The 19,249-nt window shown below is 40.4% G+C and overlaps 1 protein-coding gene across 3 annotated transcripts in view; it reads right to left on the bottom strand.

Moving 5' to 3' along the window:
• Positions 1-19,249, bottom strand: part of SUPT3H (SPT3 homolog, SAGA and STAGA complex component) — a 415,169-nt gene that overhangs the window by 106,229 nt on the left and 289,691 nt on the right. For all 3 annotated transcript variants that reach the window (XM_038750984.1, XM_038750985.1, XM_038750983.1), the window contains 2 exons: positions 13,917-14,007; positions 6,991-7,127 (listed from right to left, as the gene is read on the bottom strand). In XM_038750984.1, the coding sequence (XP_038606912.1) occupies positions 6,991-7,127; positions 13,917-14,007 (228 nt within the window). The remainder of the gene's footprint in view (positions 1-6,990; positions 7,128-13,916; positions 14,008-19,249) is intronic.

Raw genomic sequence — 19,249 nt, forward strand, 5'->3', positions numbered from 1 at the left:
GGCAGAGGACCTGGGTTCTAATTTGGCTCCGCCAGATCTGCTGCGTGATCTTGAGCAAGTCATTTAATTTCTCTGTGCCTCAGTTACCTTATTCATTCAATCGTATTTATCAAGTGCTTACTGTGTGCAGAGCACTCATCTGTACCTTATCTGTACAACTGGGAGAAAGACTGTGAGCCCCTATGTGGGAAAGGTACTGTGCCCAACCTGATTAAATTGAACCTACCCCAGAGTTTAGTACAGTGCCTGGTCCGTAGTCAGTGCTTAAATACCAATAATAATAATAAAAGAGGTAAATAATAATAATTATGGTACTTGTTAAGTGCTTCCTACGTGTCAAGCATTGCTCTATGTACTGGGGTAGATACAAATTAATCAGGTTGGACACAGTTCCTGTCTCCCATGGGGCTCACTCCTTTAAATCCCCATTTTACAGATGAGGTAACTGAGGGCCAGAGAAGTGAAGTGACTTGACCAGGGTCACATAGCAGACATGTGGAGGAGCCGGGATTAGAACCTAGGTCCTTCGGACTTCCAGGCACATGCTCTATCCACTAAGCCACGCTGCTTTTTAAACGATTGTGACTGATGCAAAGATGAATAGGTAATCACTGGAGGTTTTTGAGAGAAAATGTGTGCAGAACAACATTGCAGAAAGATGATTTTAGCATTCAAGTGAAGTATAACCAATTGACCAATCAACCAATCAGCACTGTACTATGCATACAATACAGCAGAACAGAATTGGAAGATTGCGACTCCTGCCCTTAAGGAATTTACAGTCTAGCAAGGGAGATAAATTACGTGAAACTGATCAAATCGGAGTATCGACAAGGTGAATGTATTAACAGAGATGTCAACCCACCCTTAATAATAACAGTAAAGATAATAATTGTGGTATTTAAGCACTTACTACATGCCAACTACTGTATTAAGTGCTGGGGTGGATACGAGATAATCAGACTGGACCCAATCCCTGTCCCACCTGGGGCTCACAGTTTAAGTAGGAGAGAGAACAGGACTGCTAGAAGGCTGTTGATGGATCTGGGAGGGTAAGGTCCTCTACATTTTCAATTAGCATGACGGCTTCGCAGTCCTGGTTATTTTTCCTGGAATACTTATGGAAACAACATAACGAGAGTCCAACTTAGAACCAGTTTTCCCAGATAGTAAAATTCCACTCTCCCAAGTGCCCAGTTCAGTACACTTCATATAGTTATTACTCAAAAAATATTATTGATTAATGAGAATCAATGTTATTTATTGAATGCTTTTTGGGGGTTTCATTAAGCACGTACTATAATAATAATAATGGCATTTATTAAGCACTTACTATGTGCAAAGCACTGTTCTAAGCGCTGGGGAGGTTACAAGGTGATCAGGTTGTCCCACATGGAGCTCACAATCTTAATCCCCATTTTATAGATGGGGTAACAGGCACACATAAATGAAGTGACTTGCCCAAAGTCACACAGCTGACAAGTGGCAGAGCCTGGATTTGAACCCATGACCTCTGACTCCAAAGCCCGTGCTCTTTCCACTGAGCCACACTATGTGCCAGGCACTGCATTAAGCACTGGAGTAGATACAAGATAACTGAGTTGAACACAGTCCCTGTCCCACATAGGGCTCACAGTTTTAATCCCCATTATACAGGAGGGGACCAAGGCCCAGAGAAAAGAAATGACTTGCCCAGGGTCACACACCAGGTAATTGGCAGAGCCAAAATTAGAATGCAGGTCCTCTACCTCTCAGGTATGTGCTCTTTCCACTAAGCCACACTGCCTACTGTATGCAAAGCATGGTACTAAGCAGCTCGGAGACTACAAAACAACTGAGCTGGTAGATAATAATAATAATAATAATAATAATGACGGTATTAAGCACTTACTATGTGCAAAGCACTGTTCTAAGCACTGGGGAGGTTACAAGGTGATCAGGTTGCCCCATGGGGGGCTCACAATTTTAATCCCTGTATTACAGATGAGGTAACTGTGGCATAGAGAAATTAAGTGACTTCCCCAAGGTCACAGAGCAGACAAGTGGAACAGTTTATACAGCGTTAAATATGAGCAGCTCATTGAGAGCTATTGCAACCAATAACCTTATTAGGGTGATCGATTAATCACATTCTTTTTTGGGGTATTTGTTAAGCACTTGCAATATGCCAAGCACTGCTCTAGGTGCTGGGGTACATACAAGGTAATCAAGTTGTCCCAAATGGGGCTCACAGTCTTAATCCCCATTTTACAGATGAGGTAACCGAGGCACAGAGAAGTTACGTGAGAAGCCGTGTGGCTTAGTGGAAGGAGCACAGGCTTGGGAGTCAGAGGTCCTGGGTTCTAATTCTGCCTCTGTCACTTGTCAGCTGTGTGACTTTGGGCAAGTCACTTAACTTCTCTGGACCTCAGTTACCTCGTCTGTAAAATGAGGATTAAGACTGTGAGCCCTATGTGGGACAGCCTGATCACCTTGTATCTACCTCAGTGTTTGGAACAGTGCTTGGCACATAGTAAACACTTAACAAATGCCATCATTATTATTAAGTGGCTTGCCCAAGGTCACACAGCAGACAAATGGACAAGTCCACTGACTCCCAAGCCCATGCTCTTTCCACTAAGCCACGCTACTTCTCTGACTACATGCAGAGCACTGTATTAAGCACTTGGGAGAGTACAGTATAACAGCTGGTAGACACAGTTTGGTCTTCATGGAATACGGACACTTAGCAACAGCCTAACAAGTTCAAATATCCAGCAAATTCCAGGTTGTAGTCAAAGAAGCGGAAAAGCCCTTCACCCAAGGCACAAGAAAAAATACCAAAGATCTCAGTCATGGCAGCGTGGCTCAGTGGTAAGAGCATGGACTTTGGAGTCAGAGGTCATGGGTTCAAATCCCAGCTCCGCCAACTGTCAGCTGTACGACTTTGGGCAAGTCAGTTAACTTCTCTGTGCCTCAGTTACCTCACCTGTAAAATGGGACTAAAACTGTGAGCCCCCATTGGGACAACCTGATCACCTTGTAACCTCCCCAGTGCTTAGAACAGTACTTGGCAAACAGTAAGCGCTTAACAAATACCATAAAAAAAAAATCAGTCAACAGTACCGCTAGTAGATCTGTTCCTAAGGTAAGGCCTAATGTGAGATTTACTCCTGCGGTGATTTTTTTCTCTTTTAAATTGCCTTTAAAAGAGAAATGAAAGTCAGCTTTCATTTGTAGCCTGCATTCTAGAACAGAATGTCATAAACAACGTGTTTGCAACCAGAAGGATGCTTAGAGGAAAACTAACTCACCGCATCTTGCTAGAATTGATTATTCTACAGCACTGTAAAAGGCTGCCGTCTGAAATCTCAAAATGGTTTCAAATAGATTACCACAGTTGTGGTTTACTCTTGACAAACTGTAACCTGTCAAATTAGAAGCAGGCAGCTTCTATGCCCTTAACGTTTCCACTTCTACTGTCTACAGTCAGGTTATGTCTACAAGTTCAGTGTTTTTCTCTAGCTAAATTCTTTGTTATTTTGTAGAGAAGCAAGCTGTGCTTAGTTACCTTGGGAGAGAAGGCACTTATTAATAATGAAAAGCTATTTGAAGTTACCCTTTCAGCCTTAATTACCTACATTACTTTACTATTACAAGAGGCTAAGTCTAAAATTTGATACAACCCAAGCCCACTTATTTTGGGAGCGCTCCTCCAACACAGATGATGTGTTTCTGAGACACCTCTTTTATAGGAAGTCGCATTCAAGCCACCACTGATTCGTGGGAATTAATGAATTAGGGGGAAGACAGTTTAACGATATGATGATGACTGAGGTTTTCTGATACAAATACACATTACTGTTAGGCCCATGATGAGTAGAATCCTTTCCCCTGTTAAACCTGTAACATTGCCAAAACACAAAATGTAGTCAGTCAAACAATGGTATTTACGAGCCTGACTTCAGTCCAGTACAGCTGAAGCAGGGGCTGGGAGGGGATGTAATAATATCATGCTTTGATGAACAACTTGCACAAGCTTCTTGTGGGCAGGGGAAGTGTCTACCAACTCCATTACCATGTACTCTCCCAAACACTTAATACAAAAATACAACTAACTGAATGATGCGATCAACCATTTTTCCCTACACTATATCTACTTTGAGCTGATCTGTGTTTTCCAGAACAGAATTATGTTGTGGGAAGAGAATTCTCTTATTCTTCCATGGCGATATATTCAAATGGTGTAATTAAAAGCATATCGATCACAAGCTCTTTGAATCGGAAAGATATCAGGCCTACCAACTCTTCGGTACTGTACTCTCCCACGTGCTTAGTACAATGCTCTTCACACAATATTCGCCTAATAAATATCACTGATTGATTGCTGGGTTAGAACTGGGTGCGTTGGAAACGTCTGTTCTTTCACAACCTTAACATTCCATATATTGTACGCAACTTTTGGCTTATACCTTGTTGATTCATTCTCCAGAAGCCAGTAGCCTGCTATTATCAGCTTAATGGTATAGAAAGCTTACTCTTTAGTTGCTATCCCGCTTGATTGTGGAATGCCCTTCCAGGCATGGGCTGGGCTGAAAAAGTATACCAGTCAAAACTGAAAAGCTATTTGTCCCACCTCACTAATGCTTGCAAGTGGCACTGAACACTCCTTAATGGTGGTAGAAGTGCATGGAAGGTAACGCAGAAGCTTAAAACACACTGCACATGATTTTAAATATAATTTTTAAATGTTTTAAAAATAAAGTATAAACAATATTTTCTTTCTGGATAAAGCATCATAAGTGAAACCATACCACTAAACAATCATATCCTGTTTAGGCCATAATGACATCAGAAATATATGTTTATCATCTGCTTTGGACAACTTAGCATGTTTTTGGCCCAAGGCAAAGTGGAACTCAAACCACTTGCAGTTGTCCAAAACCAAGATCACCACACATTTCTGAGGTAATTGATACCTAAAAGGAATACTGCCTTTAGATCACGGTTCATGATCTAAGCAAACTAATTCCTTAAAGAAGGTTGTTAAAGTTTATAAAGCATATATGTCTATTGGATTTCCTCCAAAACTTAACATGGGTTAATTATAGTCTAGTGCACACAAGAACTATGATAAAGTAGGCAACAACATGATAACCACTCATCTCCTTTGGTTTGACTCCTTTAACCCATTTTAAAGTAGAAGGCGACACACAATCAGCTATATCTTGGCTATAAACTTAAAAGCCAAATTAATAAAATAAATTTGATATTTGACCCTGAATTTTTCACTTAACCATCTCAAAATGCTCTTCAAACATTATGAAATAAAATGTAGATGATTCAAGATGACATAAAAGTCAAGTAAGCAACTGAATAGGGGTCTTCGGCTATGATTTTCACATCTAATTGTTTCAAAATACAAAAGAAATATAATATACATCACTGGGTAAATACTGTGATATGATATGCATACTTCAGTTCATTAGTGTCTTAGGCCATAGACAGTCTACTGATCCCAAATCTCATCATGGTCAAGGAGACAATAACTTTTGATGCTGCAGAGACACCCCTAGAATAAACATCATCATCAACAACCAATTTATTCTTGCTTTTTGATGTACCACGGTAGAACTGTAAACTGCAGATGTATTTTTGCCGTGGTGGTTCTATTGAAATAAATAAAATTACTTGGCCAAACAATTACTTTAAAACAACAACAAAAACCCCCCCAAGAAATGTAGTCAGATCCAAGACGTCATTCACATAACGACAAATTCCTAGGAGTTCAGCAGAAGATTTGCTTCCCCTTTTTTCTTTAGGGCAGCTAGAAACAATTCATTTTCACTTGAATCATATGAAGTTTTAATAGGGAAAGGACACAAAAAGGGAAATGGATTTCAAAGACAGAATGTATGAAGGGAAAAAAGTACTGTTAACGTATGAATGTACTGTTAATGCAGAGGAGCATCAAGCCATCTAGACTGTAAGCTTGTTTTGGGCAGGGATTGCATTTCTTTATTGCTGAACTGCACTTTCCAAAGGCTCAGTACAGTGCTCTGCACACAGTAGGTGCTCAATAAATACGATTGATCAAATTAATGAACGAATGAATGAAGGAGCACCAGCCTGGGAGTTGGTGGACCTGGGTTGTCACTTGCCAGCTCTGTGACCTTGAGCAAGTCACTTTACCTCTCTGTGTCTCAGTTACCTCACCTGCAAAATGGGGATTAAATTCTAGTCCCTCCTGTATGCTCTATGTGGAGCAGGAACTGTATCCAACCTTCTTATCTCCCATCTACCCCAGCACTAAGTACGGTGCTTAGCACATAGTAAGTGCTTTACGAGCACCATTAAAAAAAAAAAAGAATGCTGACAATGCATTAAGAGGGGACTCAATCGAAAGAATAGGGTTGGAGCTGGATTATTTTAACCCAGGAGGCAGGACCAATTCTCTTGGGACAGACAGTTTGGTGGGGGCTCAAGATGATAACAGTCAGGGGTTAGGGGCAGATCAGAAGTTGTCAGATCACCCGATGCCCCTCTGCAAAAGTGTAAAATCGTGGCTTAAACATCACTTAGGAAATCAATCCATCAATTGTACTTATTGAGTCAGTCGGTCAATAATAGTTATTGAGCGCTTGCTGTGTGAAGAGCACTGAACTAAAAACAGCAAGTCAGGGTGACCGAGAAGGGAATGGGAGAAGAGGAGAGGAGGACTTAGTCAAGGAAGGCCTATTGGAGAAGAGTAACTGTCTGTTAGACAATTACAGTTCTTGACAAGTACCGTGCTTGACACATAGTAAGAGTTTATCAAATACCACAATTATTATTACTGTTGTATTGTACTCTCCCAAGCGCTTACTAAGGTGCTCTGCACACAGTAAGTACTCAATGTATACCACTGAATGAGTGAATACAAAAAAGAAGAAAGAATAATGAAAGAACAGTAGAAAAATTAGAAAACACAAGCCTTTACATTATTCCCCCTTTCACTGGGTTAGACTATACCTCCATTCTCTCTTGCTTAACTTCATCTATCTCATCGTCTTCAAACATGGCCAACAGCTCTCCAGTCTGGTCGATAGAATGGAGGAAGTCCTGAGCAAGCTTCTGGCGTTTGTTGGTAGTAGTACTGCCGAATTTATCTTAAAAAAGATAGAAGTAAAACAAAGGGACAACTTTTCAGGACTTCTATAAGCACACACACATTTATTGTCACGTTGTGATCACAGCCAATGTAAAGGAACACAAAAATAAAGGAGCACGCTTTTGTTTCTTACAAGGCAATGGTCAAGTCTACATGGGAATGTTTCTAAAGGAAAATTCCTCTTGCAACCTGACCCTTTGGGAGGCAAATCTAATTCCTGGTGCTTCACCAACGCTCATGATGAGACGATGGTACACACAGCGAACAATATTTTTGGTGCTCATTATGCTCCATAGTCCAGTTAGTAATCCTGCTGCCAACATGGCTACTGGATGAAAGCAAGTACTTTGGCCTGGTCTAGCTCCATCCCATTCTGGCCACCCTGCTAAAACCCGGGTTGGGGAGGTGGGGTGGAGAAGGGGGGTTCAGAGGACCCCACAAAGTACAAGAAGGAGAAGAGCAATAGAGAGCCTCCCTCAGTCTCACCACCACCCACGGAAGCAGCCACTGTCAATCAGGTGGACTCCTGGGCCCATTTCTTGGCTTTGAAAGGATTCCAAAAAATCATTATTTACTTTTTACCCTTCCCCTTTGGGAAGTGGACACGTTTGAGCCATTAGGAAACATCTGGTTTGGGAATTTGAGTGCTGGGGTTGGGGGCGAGGGGATAGATGGGCATATGGTGTTATCCTATGCAGGCACAGTTAAAAGGAACGGAAATCAAAGGACAACTGGATTTACTTCCGTTCTATGACTCTGAGCAGATGACTTAACTCTTCTTTGACTAAGGGCTTCCCCTATGAAACAGAGGTAAACATCACCTTTTCCCTCCCTACCTCAAAGGAGGCTAAATGGGTTACCGGGAACACTGTGCAAAACACTGTGCTCATTGGAGAAAACAAATATATTGAATGCTAACATGCTTTTGGATTATTATTGATCTGTCTGTTGAAATGGCTCCTATCTTAATGGCACAGCTTCTAGACTGTGAGCCCACTGTTGGGTAGGGACCGTTTCTATATGTTGCCAACTTGTACTTCCCAAGTGCTTAGTACAGTGCTCTGCACACAGTAAGCACGCAACAAATACAATTGATCGATTGATTGATTGATATGTACTGCTCAGAGAGTTTTCAGAAAGGTTATTTGGAACACTCCATTCAACTAAGAGCAGAAGTCCACACAAATTTCACCACGTTATGCTTCGAATTACTTTAGTAAAAATTAAGCAACATTTAGTAACATTTATCATTATAGCATACAGCACCTAAAATAATGCCATATATTTTTTCCAAAGATTCTGGAATGGATCCAAATTTAAAGCATATATGCCAACAGGAAACCATATCCTATAAAACTACCACACTGCCAAGAAATGTAACCTAGTTGTATCATAGGACAGGCCTATTCTTGACTTTACCCTTAAATGTTTTATAAACCTGAGGGCAGCAGAGTAGTTGATAAGTTAAAGAATATCAATTGGCTTTTTCGACAATATGAAACCTTGAACGCTTCAGGTTTGGTTCTCTATACGCGAAAAATCGTCAGGCCCCAATACTACCACTGGCAATCACTTACAGCTAAGGGAAAGGTATAACAGCCAAACACCTGGAAAAAAAAGGTCTCAGCACTGTAGCTTGCTAAGTCTTTCCATGGTTACTGGTGTATCTTGTGTATTGACAGCAGATATGAGCTTCCTAAATTCATCACTCTGTCTTTTTGTGGTTAGTTCTGGAGTGCCTTCTAAAAAATGCCATTTGGTATTTCCATGGTTTCCTGTTCTATTCTTCCAGCCAAACACATTGAGAAAATAAAACCACCCATATACCTTCTCTTCGCCCTACCCCCAAAACACATCAAGAAAATATGCAAAACATCTAATTTTGGGGGGTGGGAGGGAATGACTTTTCTTCCCTAAAGCTTTTCAAAATCAGCTAGATCGTCCTTTTGCTAAAGGTTCCAAAAATATTCTCATCCGTTCAGAGAACACATACTAGAGGTTCCAGCTGGGAAGTATCTGCTGAGATGATCCAAAGAAATTCCAGTCTCCAGGATCTGGGCTAACTGCAGAGTCATGTTTTGGCAATAAAGCATTCAGGACCATGTGCCTGGTTTCCTGAGCTAAAGTTAGGGAAGGGGCTGGAAATCGGCATGCTGAAATGCCTGGCGGGGCCAGCAGACAACTGATTAAAACTATTACTGTCAGCTGTTACTGTCATACCCAACACAATCAAGGGGTCTGGATTGCAAAACGCACGCCCTCCTGGAAGCAGTCCAGTCCTGTATCTCAGTTGATCTGGGTTCAAATTTCAGCTCCATCACTTGCCTGATGTTTGATCTTGGGCTAATCCAGTTAATTTCACCGTGCCTCAGTTTCCTCACTGGTGCAAAGGGGATTAAATACCTCTTCTCCCTCTGCTTAAACTCTAAGCTGAATTTGTCTGTGTCTGACCTGATTACCCTCTACGTATCTCAAAGCCGAACACCTAAAGCTTGGCACATAGTACCAAGAACAGTGCTCAGCACTTAGAACAGTGCTTTGCACATAATAAGCGCTTAACAAATGCGATCATTATTATAGCAAACAATACAATTATCATTATTATTATGTTGCCATCATGACTTTCTGTTGTCAAGAAAAACAGGACCTCCTCTCTTGCAGCAATGATTCCAGCTAAAATGGACAAAACCAGTGCAACACTGATTAATCAATTTCACTTGTTCATAATATAAGATGAAATATTTCTTGTTGAGAACAGAAACCTTAACTGAAAACAGATAGAGGGAGTGATAATATGTGAAGCAGTGCTGAGCAGTCATTTCGATTGCAAGACTTTTCTTCTGTTCATCATTTGGGTAGAGGCCAGAATGATAAAAACAGTTATTTGGTGTTATATTGAAAAATTAACAACTTAATCCGACTGCCTAAAATGAAATAGGAGAATTAACATTCCTAACTTTTCACTTTATATCCCCATCTATCCCTCCAGTAAACCACTATGCACCTTTCAACCAAAAATTTTCCCAAATGTCACATGGACCTACAAATATTTTCACGCTACATAGCTTACAATGGTAAAAGCTTTTTGGGTTTCAAAGCCGCCGTGTGGAAAAAATATTCTCCTGGTTTCTTGCTTTTTTAAATTTTATTTTAGTATCACACTCAGGCTTCAATGGGGTGCTGCCCCATCCTGCCCCAACTTTGTTAAAAACAGAGTTCCTCTAATTGTCATTACAGCCGCCTTTAAGTGGCAAAGATGTCTCCATCCATCACAGCCAAGAGACAGCGAAAGCTCTCAATGTTCTTCTCAGCCCATCTTCTACAACTGACGATAAAGTCCTTCCAGACATAGAAAAATCTTCCAACATGACACTTATCCTAACTACTAAAGAAGTCACAGAAGCAGAATGACCTGGTGGAAAGGGCATATCCTATTAAAGCACCCAGTGGAGAGAGAATCAGCCTTGGAATCGGTGGAACTGGGTTTCAACCTTGGCTCTGCCAGTTGCTTGCTGTGTGACCTTCAGCGAGCCACTAAACTTCTCTGTGCCTCAGTTTCCTCATCAGCAAAATGGGGATTTAAAGCCTCTTCCCCCTCCTAGTTAGACTGTGAACCCCACATGGGAAAGGGACTCTATGCAGCCTGACTAACTTGTATCTACCTCATCACTTATAATAGTGCTTGACATATAGTTCGCACTTAATATAATAATGAAGATGGTGAGGATAACAATGATAAAACAAATGCAGTCACGGAATAACTTTCCCTAAGCAGCACTTTGATCAATCATATAATGATAGATGAGAACACAGAAAATCTAATCCAGCAGGCTAGCACATCCTTTGGGATACCGTTAAACAGGGTGGCAACAGTGAGATTTGGGGCCAGAGGTTGACAGATCTGTTCGGTATCCCTATGGCTGTGACACCCAGGGATGACTCTTAGACAGCTCCACAGGCATCTTTTAAGGTTTGTATGCAACATCAAATGGCACGACAGGATAGAAACGACATTTTAGAATGATCTTCATCGGTAAGTGTTGAAGCTCTGCTCACCTCAACATCCCTATAATGGTGAATTTCACCACACCAGTGGTTTCTCCTTTTGAACGTGCAGTACAACTATAAACAGCAACATCTTCAAATACATAGGCCAGCTATGGATATATCTAGAAGTATTATTGCTAAATTCCACAATGTCATTTTGAGGGGACACCCATTGAAGCTGGAGATGATAGGTGTGAAATAAATTAAAGGAAGCACTGTTTCATGCAGTGGGTGGCAAGCATATGGAATGGGTTATCGCAGGAAAGAGTGCAGACAGAAAAATATTAGTATGTTCAAGAGTGCTTGGAAGAGAAAGTGGCCAATAATGGGTTATCAGAGAGAAATAAATGGACACAGAGTGAAAAAGTTAGAGATGTTAGATGCTACACCCCTTAACCATTAGGGTAAATGTCAAGAAAAAAAAGACACATCACAAGGTTTCTCCAAGCGTTTTGAATGGTGGGCGGGATAAGTCCAATATAGGTATTTATTTATTCATCTAGTCCTTTGCGGTTGCCTGGTTTGCTTCTCTTCTGCAGCACAATTTAATTGGCCTTTAATAATTTAGGAGATGAATTTAGAAAGAGCACAGGTGTGGGAGTCAGAGGACCTGGGTTCTAATTCCACTCCGCCACTTAATAATAATAATGATGGCATTTTTTAAGTGCTTACTATGTGCAAAGCACTGTTCTAAGCACTGGGGAGGTTACAAGGTGATCAGATTGTCCCACAGGGGGCTCACAGTCTTAATCCCCATTTTACAGATGAGCGAACTGAGGCCCAGAGAAGTGAAGTGACTTGCCCAAAGTCACACAGCTGACAATTGGTGGAGCCGGGATTTGAACCCATGACTTCTGACTCCAAAGCCTATGCTCTTTCCACTGTGCCACGCTGCTTCCCTAACAGCAGCCACTTGCCTGCTGTTGTGACTTTGGGGAAATCACAACTTCTATAATAATGATGGCATTTGTTAAGTGCTAACTATGTGCCAAGCACTATGAGCCTCAATTCCCTTATGTTTAAAATAGGGATTAATTGGCACACAATTAAATGGGGACTAAATGGGCACACAACAAGCACTTAATATGATTGAATGAATGAATCAGATCTTGCCCATTACTCTGAATGAAATGCTTCTTAAAATATAATTTTTTCAAACAAAATGTTAACAGCTTTAATTAACAGCTTTAGAAAAAATATGCTGCAGCAAGATACTGTAGTTACCAAAATATTATAATTCATAATAGGATATAATTAATTATCTCCCCCTTCTAGACTGTGAGCCCGTTTTTAGGTAGGGACCGTCTCTACATGTTGCCGACTTGTACTTCCCAAGCGCTTAGTACAGTGCTCTGCACACAGTACGCGCTCAATGAATGAATGAATTGTATTAATAACAATAGTGGCATTTGTTAAGCGCTAACCATGTGCCAGGCATTGTACTAAGCGCTGGAGTGGATATAAGCCAATCGGGTTGGACACAGTCCCTGTCAAATGTGGGGCTCACAGTCTCAATTCCCATTTTCCAGATGAGGGAACTGAGGCCCAGAGAAGTGAAGTGACTTGCCCAAGGTCACACAGCAGACAAGTGGTGGAGCCGGATTAGAACCCATGACCTTGTGACTTCCAAGTCCGTGAGAAGCCATGCTGCTTCTCACTAACAGCTTAGCCCGTTGTTGGGGAGGGACCGTCTCTATATGTTGCCAACTTGTACTTCCCAAGTGCTTAGTACAGTGTTCTGCACACAGTAAGTGCTCAATAAATACGACTGAATGAATGAATGAAATCTTCATAGGGCTGTTGAGTTTTGAAGAGGAAAAATTTTGGTTTGGCATTTCATATCAGGAGTCAATCAATATAGAACAACCATGTAGAACTGTCTTGTTTTGTGAGCCCTGCCATGCATGGGTTGAGTCCTGTATCTGATTTGATTACACAATCTACCCCAGCACTGAGCATGGTATTTGGAACGTAGGACAGACTAAGAACTACCAAAATAAATTTAAAAAGAATATATATAAAAGCAGCTCAATGGGAAAGAAACATTAGATACTGCATGAACTTATTACCAGAAAATTAAATGAAAATACAGCACTTGCTTGGAGATCTGAAAGAACACGAAAAGCCTAACTTTCTGGTTATGATTGAAACTGTATTTCAAACATATTTTATTCTGTAGCAATTTTTGAGTTTGCATCAATTGTCACCAAATCCCAAAAAAGAGTTGTTCAAGGTGGACTGAGTGGAAAGGACATGAGAATAATTTTCTTAGTTCTTTAAACTCCAATTATTAGTTCTTTAAACTTCAAACACCACATGTTCTAGTCATATATCAGAATTAAGTGACTTAAAATTATGGCTGCTTCATAAAATATGTCACAAAACCATTGATAATAAATTAACAAATGCCCATTCGAATGAATTTCAAAGCCATACACCCTTCTACTGACATCTGCCACATTCAAACTGTGCACCCTGAAATCAATTATCCTTTTAATCAGTACCAGTTTTTAGTTTGAAAATGTTCTGATATTAAACAGTGCAGCACTTACCATTTTGAGAGTGAACTTCTGTGCAGTAATTTAAATAGAAAATGGCAAGGAAAACGACTAAGGAGATATTTTAGTAAGTACAGTATCTTCCTGCAGCATATTTTTTCTAATATATATAGTGTCATATATTTATATGTACATATCAGTGTTTTGTAGGTGTGTGTATGTATGTGTGTGTATTTTCTTACCTTCTAGAAGATCATCATCTTCTATCCCTTTGACAATCTTAGATTTGTAATCCCGAAAAAACATATACTTAAGCAGTCTTCTGAGTTTCTTCTAGAAAAGAATAACAGAATACTTGGAAAAATCTCAACATACTTAACTGTTGGTAAAGGATGAACATTAAAATTATTGAATCTAAATAATTTTCATCCCATGATCGTTCAGTCATAAACATACTTGCACTAGACTATAAAGGACTAACACAAAACATTCCATAAAATGCAAATAAAGGTTCATAAGGCTGTAAAGATGAAAACCCTTCTATTCTCCCAGGATCGCATTATCCACCCTCATAATTTCTTTTGACCACAAACCTTCTTGGAACCCTCCCTGGAAATCATGATCATATCACCCTATCTCTTCCTCCTACCTTACCCTCACTGATTTCCCAATTTCCTGCTATGGCCAAGACAAAACACTTCACTCCTCTCAGGTCAACCTAGTCAGTGTACCTTGATCTCTTCTATCTTGCTGCACATGCCAGCGCTTAGAACAGTGCTTTGCACATGGTAAGCGCTTAATAAATGTCATCATGATTATTATTATTATTATGTTCTCCCTCTGGCCTGGAACTCCCTTCCCCTTCCTATCTGATGGGCTTCCACTCTCCCCACCTTCGAAACCCTCCAAGAGGACTTCCATGATGTTCTGCATCACCTATGCACTTGAATCCATAACCATTAAGCACTTGATTTTCACCCACATTGCACTTAAGTACATGCCTTCATTCTTTCCCATTTTCCCTATGTGTAATTTATTTAAACATCTGTTAAATGTTTAACTCCTGTAGGCTGCAAGCTCAGTGTGGGCAGGGATTGTGCCTAAACTCCATTGTACTGTAACAATAACAATGATAGCATTTATTAAGCGCTTACTATGTGCAAAGCACTGTTCAGGTTACAAGGTGATCAGGTTGTCCCACGGGGGGGCTCACAGTCTTAATCCCCATTTTACAGATGAGGTAACTGAGGCACAGAGAAGTTAAGTGACTTGCCCAAAGTTACACAGCTGGCAATTGGCAGAGCTGGGATTTGAACCCATGACCTCTGACTCCAAAGCCCGAGCTCTTTCCACTGAGCCATGCTGCTTCTGTACTCACCTAAGCGCTTAGTATAGTACTCGGCACACAGTAAGAGCTCAATAAATGCCGCTGATTGAATAAAGGAAAGAAATATTTTTAGAGTAATGCCTGAACACCAGACCAAGAGAAGCAGGGGATTAGCAAAGTGAAGCAAATGAAAGCTGGAATATGGAGTGAAAAGAGAAAAGGAAAATGGGAGGTCACAAAACACATCTTCAGAACTGGAAATAAAGTGAAGGGAAACGGAAATAGTATATTAGGAATATATGTGAGTCACTATCTACCTTGGGACACTAAAACTTTTTCACCAGAGACTTGGATCAAATGTAACCTTCCTCCCTTCTTTTCCACAGTTTAACCATTTCAATTTTAAGAGTGCTCTTCTCAATTTAATCTCTTCTCTAACTGGTCACAGATGAGCCTTACCTTGCTCAACCAGGGCCACTTATTTTATTCCATGCAAAACAGAATCCCTTCCGATTCCACAGAAATTTGGAAATACAGGAACAGATTTGCCTAATGAGACATTTTACCATAATACATGACACACTTTTTTGAGAAACAAAGGTTACAGCTTGAAGTGTGAGGTCAGGGAGTGCGAGTCATGCAGTGGATGAGCAATAAAGCACCTAAAAATGGGGCAATCACACTCTGAAACAAAATGCCTATTGGGCTTACTACAATGTGCATTCATTAGTCTTACTTTCTTTGGGGCTGATCTCATGCCCTGCTGTGTAACCCCAGCATGACTTTTCAAAGCTTCCAAAGCTATCTTGTTTTCTTGTGCTGCCTAAATTACACCATAGACCTAGAGCTCACACCATGCTTTGTTGAAATTACTTACAGTTCCTGCAAGCCCCTCCCCAAAATATTCATTCAATCGTCTTTATTGAGCGCTTACTGTGTGCACAGCACTGTACTAAGCGCTTGGAAAGTACAAGTCAAAAATATGGGCTATTGACTCAGGTTAAGGATTGGTTTTAAACCCCACCCTTTTCCTCCACCCACCCTGCTTACATTTCTGCTATCACTAACGAGCTGGAAACAGAAAGCAACAGGGCTTCCCACAGTGTAGACTTTTTGCTCTTCCCCAACTCATCTTCTAACTCTCTTTAATCTTCACTGTAAATCAGTCCTCTAGACTGTAAGCTCCTCTACAAAATAAGCTCACTGTGGGCAGGGAGCATGTCTACCAATGGTGTCTACTATATTCTCCTACATGCTTGTTATAGTGTTCTGCACCAAGGGAGTGCTCAATAAATGATTGATTGATTCTCCTGTCACTGACCCCAGTCACACTGTTGCCCATTCCTGAGATGCCCTCATCACTCAAATCCACTATAATTTTCCATTTTTCAAAGTCATCCTAAAATCTGGCACCCTCTAGGAATCCTTCTGTGATTAATAATAATAATAATAATAATTATGGTATTTGTTAAGCGCTTACTATGTGCCAAGTACCATTCTAAGTGCTGCAGTAGGTACAAGGTAATCAGGTTGTCCCACATGGGACTCACAGTCTTAATCCCCATTGTACAGATGAGGTAACTGAGGCACAGAGAAGTTAAATGGCTTGCCCAAGGTCACACAGAAGACAAGTGGTGGAGCCGAGATTAGAACTCATGTCCTCTGACTTCAAAGCCCGGGCTCTTTCCATTAAGCCATGCTGCTTCTCCCAATGCCCCAGGTCAACAGCTATCCTTATCACTTATGTATTTATATTTCCATGACACCTACCTCAATCAATCAGTGGTATTTATTGAAATGCTTACTGTGTGCAGAACACTGTACTAAGCAGTACAGTGAGAGTATATTAAAATACAGTTGGTATCTGTGCTCTCTGCCCCTAAGGAGCTTCAGTTTACAGAGGGAGACAGACATTAAAATAAATTATAGATAAGGGAAATGGATTATATGGATTTTCACATAAATACTTTGGGGCTGCAGTGAACAACCAAGTGCATACACTATGCTTGTTCAGATGATTGGTCTTCCACTGTAGATTATCGGCTTCTCAGTGGCAGGGCTTGTTTCTACCAACTCTCTTGTATTGCATTCTTCCCAAGTGTTTAGTACAGTGCTGTGCACATAAGTGCTCAATGAATACGACAGATTGATTGATTTCAAAGTCAATATCAATGACCTATTTCATCTTTACTTATTCTTGTCACCTGTTTATATCCCTGGTCTTCCTCCTGTTCCTACTACTGGGCAGTCATTGCCCGCTCGTTTTTTTCCCATTAGATTGCTAGTTCCTAGAGGGAAGGGACTATATCTTTTTGCTTTTTCCGTACTCTCTCAACCACTTACTACAGTGTTCTGCACACAGAAAGCAAACAATAAATTTTGTTTGATTAACTGACACTACAGTTTTGTAAGAAGTTTTTTTCTTCTAATTGTTCTAACCACATGGTTTACTTCCAAATCCACTAAATAGAAGAGTTGGAAGTGCTCCTTTTTGGAGCAATTCCTCTTTTTTGTTTCCTCCTTTTTCGGGGGACAGAAGTGTGAGGGGAGGAATTGAGAGTGAGAGAGAAGGAAAGGGAGGCCTAAAGTTTGTGTATCCAGCCCAGGCCACACTTAAGGAATTTTCTCTCTCCCACACAAACACACACGCGCCCTTAATATTTTGGGAACAAATTATTTTACGGTTTGCAACTTTATGGTTAGAAACTCTGACGTGGCAGCAGAATTAAAAAACTAAATCATGGCAAAAAGTACCAAAAAAAAAGTGTTCACCCTTCACTGAACACCTTTGTTCTATCTATATTATGCTATTTTAAACTGGTGGAAAAAATTATTTCCTGCTAAAGGAGGAGATAATGTTATTTATGCTGCTTTAGGCTTCAAGCAAAAATATTTAAAGGCATGTAAAATAGTTCAGACTACTTCAATTAGTTGCTTAGAGAGATTTGCTTCACACGTAAGGGGTATTATACTAATAATTAAGAGGTGTGAGTATTTTTCAAATAAAATGGTTCCAAGAATAAGAATACCTTCCTACCCTTGAAGGAAAATTAAAGATAGAGAAATCAAATTTTCAGAGAGAGAAATAATGCTTGGTACAGTGCTCTGCGGACAGTAGGTGCTCAATAAATACTATTGAATAAAATAAAGATGTGGCTATTGAATCTGAACTACCATGATACAGGAGTGGTAAAAGATACACAGAAAAGAGAAGGTGATGGAGGACTTCAGTTTTTTTTCTGGCATTTGTTAATGGTACTTGATAAGTTCTCACTATGTGCCAAGCACTGTTCTAAGCACTGGGGCAGACACCGGTTGGGACACTGTCCCTGTCTCACATGAGGCCCTCAGTCTAAGTAGGAGGGAGTAGGATTGGATCCCACTTTACATATGAGGTAACTTAGGCTCAGAGAAGTGAAGTGACTTGCCCGAGGTCACATGGAAGACCAGAGAGTAGAGAATTAGAACCCAGGTCCTTCTGACTTCCACGCTCATGCTCTATCCACTAGGCCGGGTTGCTTCTCAGAGTTCCTCAGAGGATCCTGGGCTATGTAGTTGAGGAAGAGACCAAACACTGAGCCCAAACAAAGATGTCCCCTTATCACAAAGAATGATTCTTTCCACCCTCAGGGTTTGGGAACTGTCTTGTTTTGGTCTATCATCATTCCGTACCTAATAATCTTTCCTATCTAGGATAAGTTTTTTGTAATCATATATGGTATTTGCCTGTGTCAATATATACACACACACTTCTTTCTCTATGAACGTGAAATAAGTGCTTAATAAATGCCATCATTAATAAAAGAGAAAAACATTAAACATTAACTACTGAACTATCCATCAAATTCAGTCTTCAATTTTCTCTTCCTGTTTATTCGTAGAATTTACCGCTTTTGCAAATGTCTAACAATTCCCTAATGTAGAATGACTTCATCCCGAAAGAGATATCATGCTTTTTGAACCTGACCAAAAAGCTTCTGCTTAAAGACGTCCACCAGTTCACTGGTGGTGTTCTTCAAAGTTTAATTAGCAAACAGATTATAAGCTCCTTGTGCGAAGGGAACATGCCTACAAACACCATTATATTTTACCCTCCCAAGCACTCAGGACAGTGCTCTACACATTGTAAGTGCTCAATACAATTGAATAAGCTCTTTAAGGTGTATATATGTGTACATATATATTTGTACATATAAATAGATGTCCTATAGACTTAAAGAGCTCATTTTTCAGCACAAAATGAATTAG

Source organism: Tachyglossus aculeatus, chromosome 9, assembly GCF_015852505.1.
Source record: "Tachyglossus aculeatus isolate mTacAcu1 chromosome 9, mTacAcu1.pri, whole genome shotgun sequence".
NCBI classification, from domain to species: domain Eukaryota; kingdom Metazoa; phylum Chordata; class Mammalia; order Monotremata; family Tachyglossidae; genus Tachyglossus; species Tachyglossus aculeatus.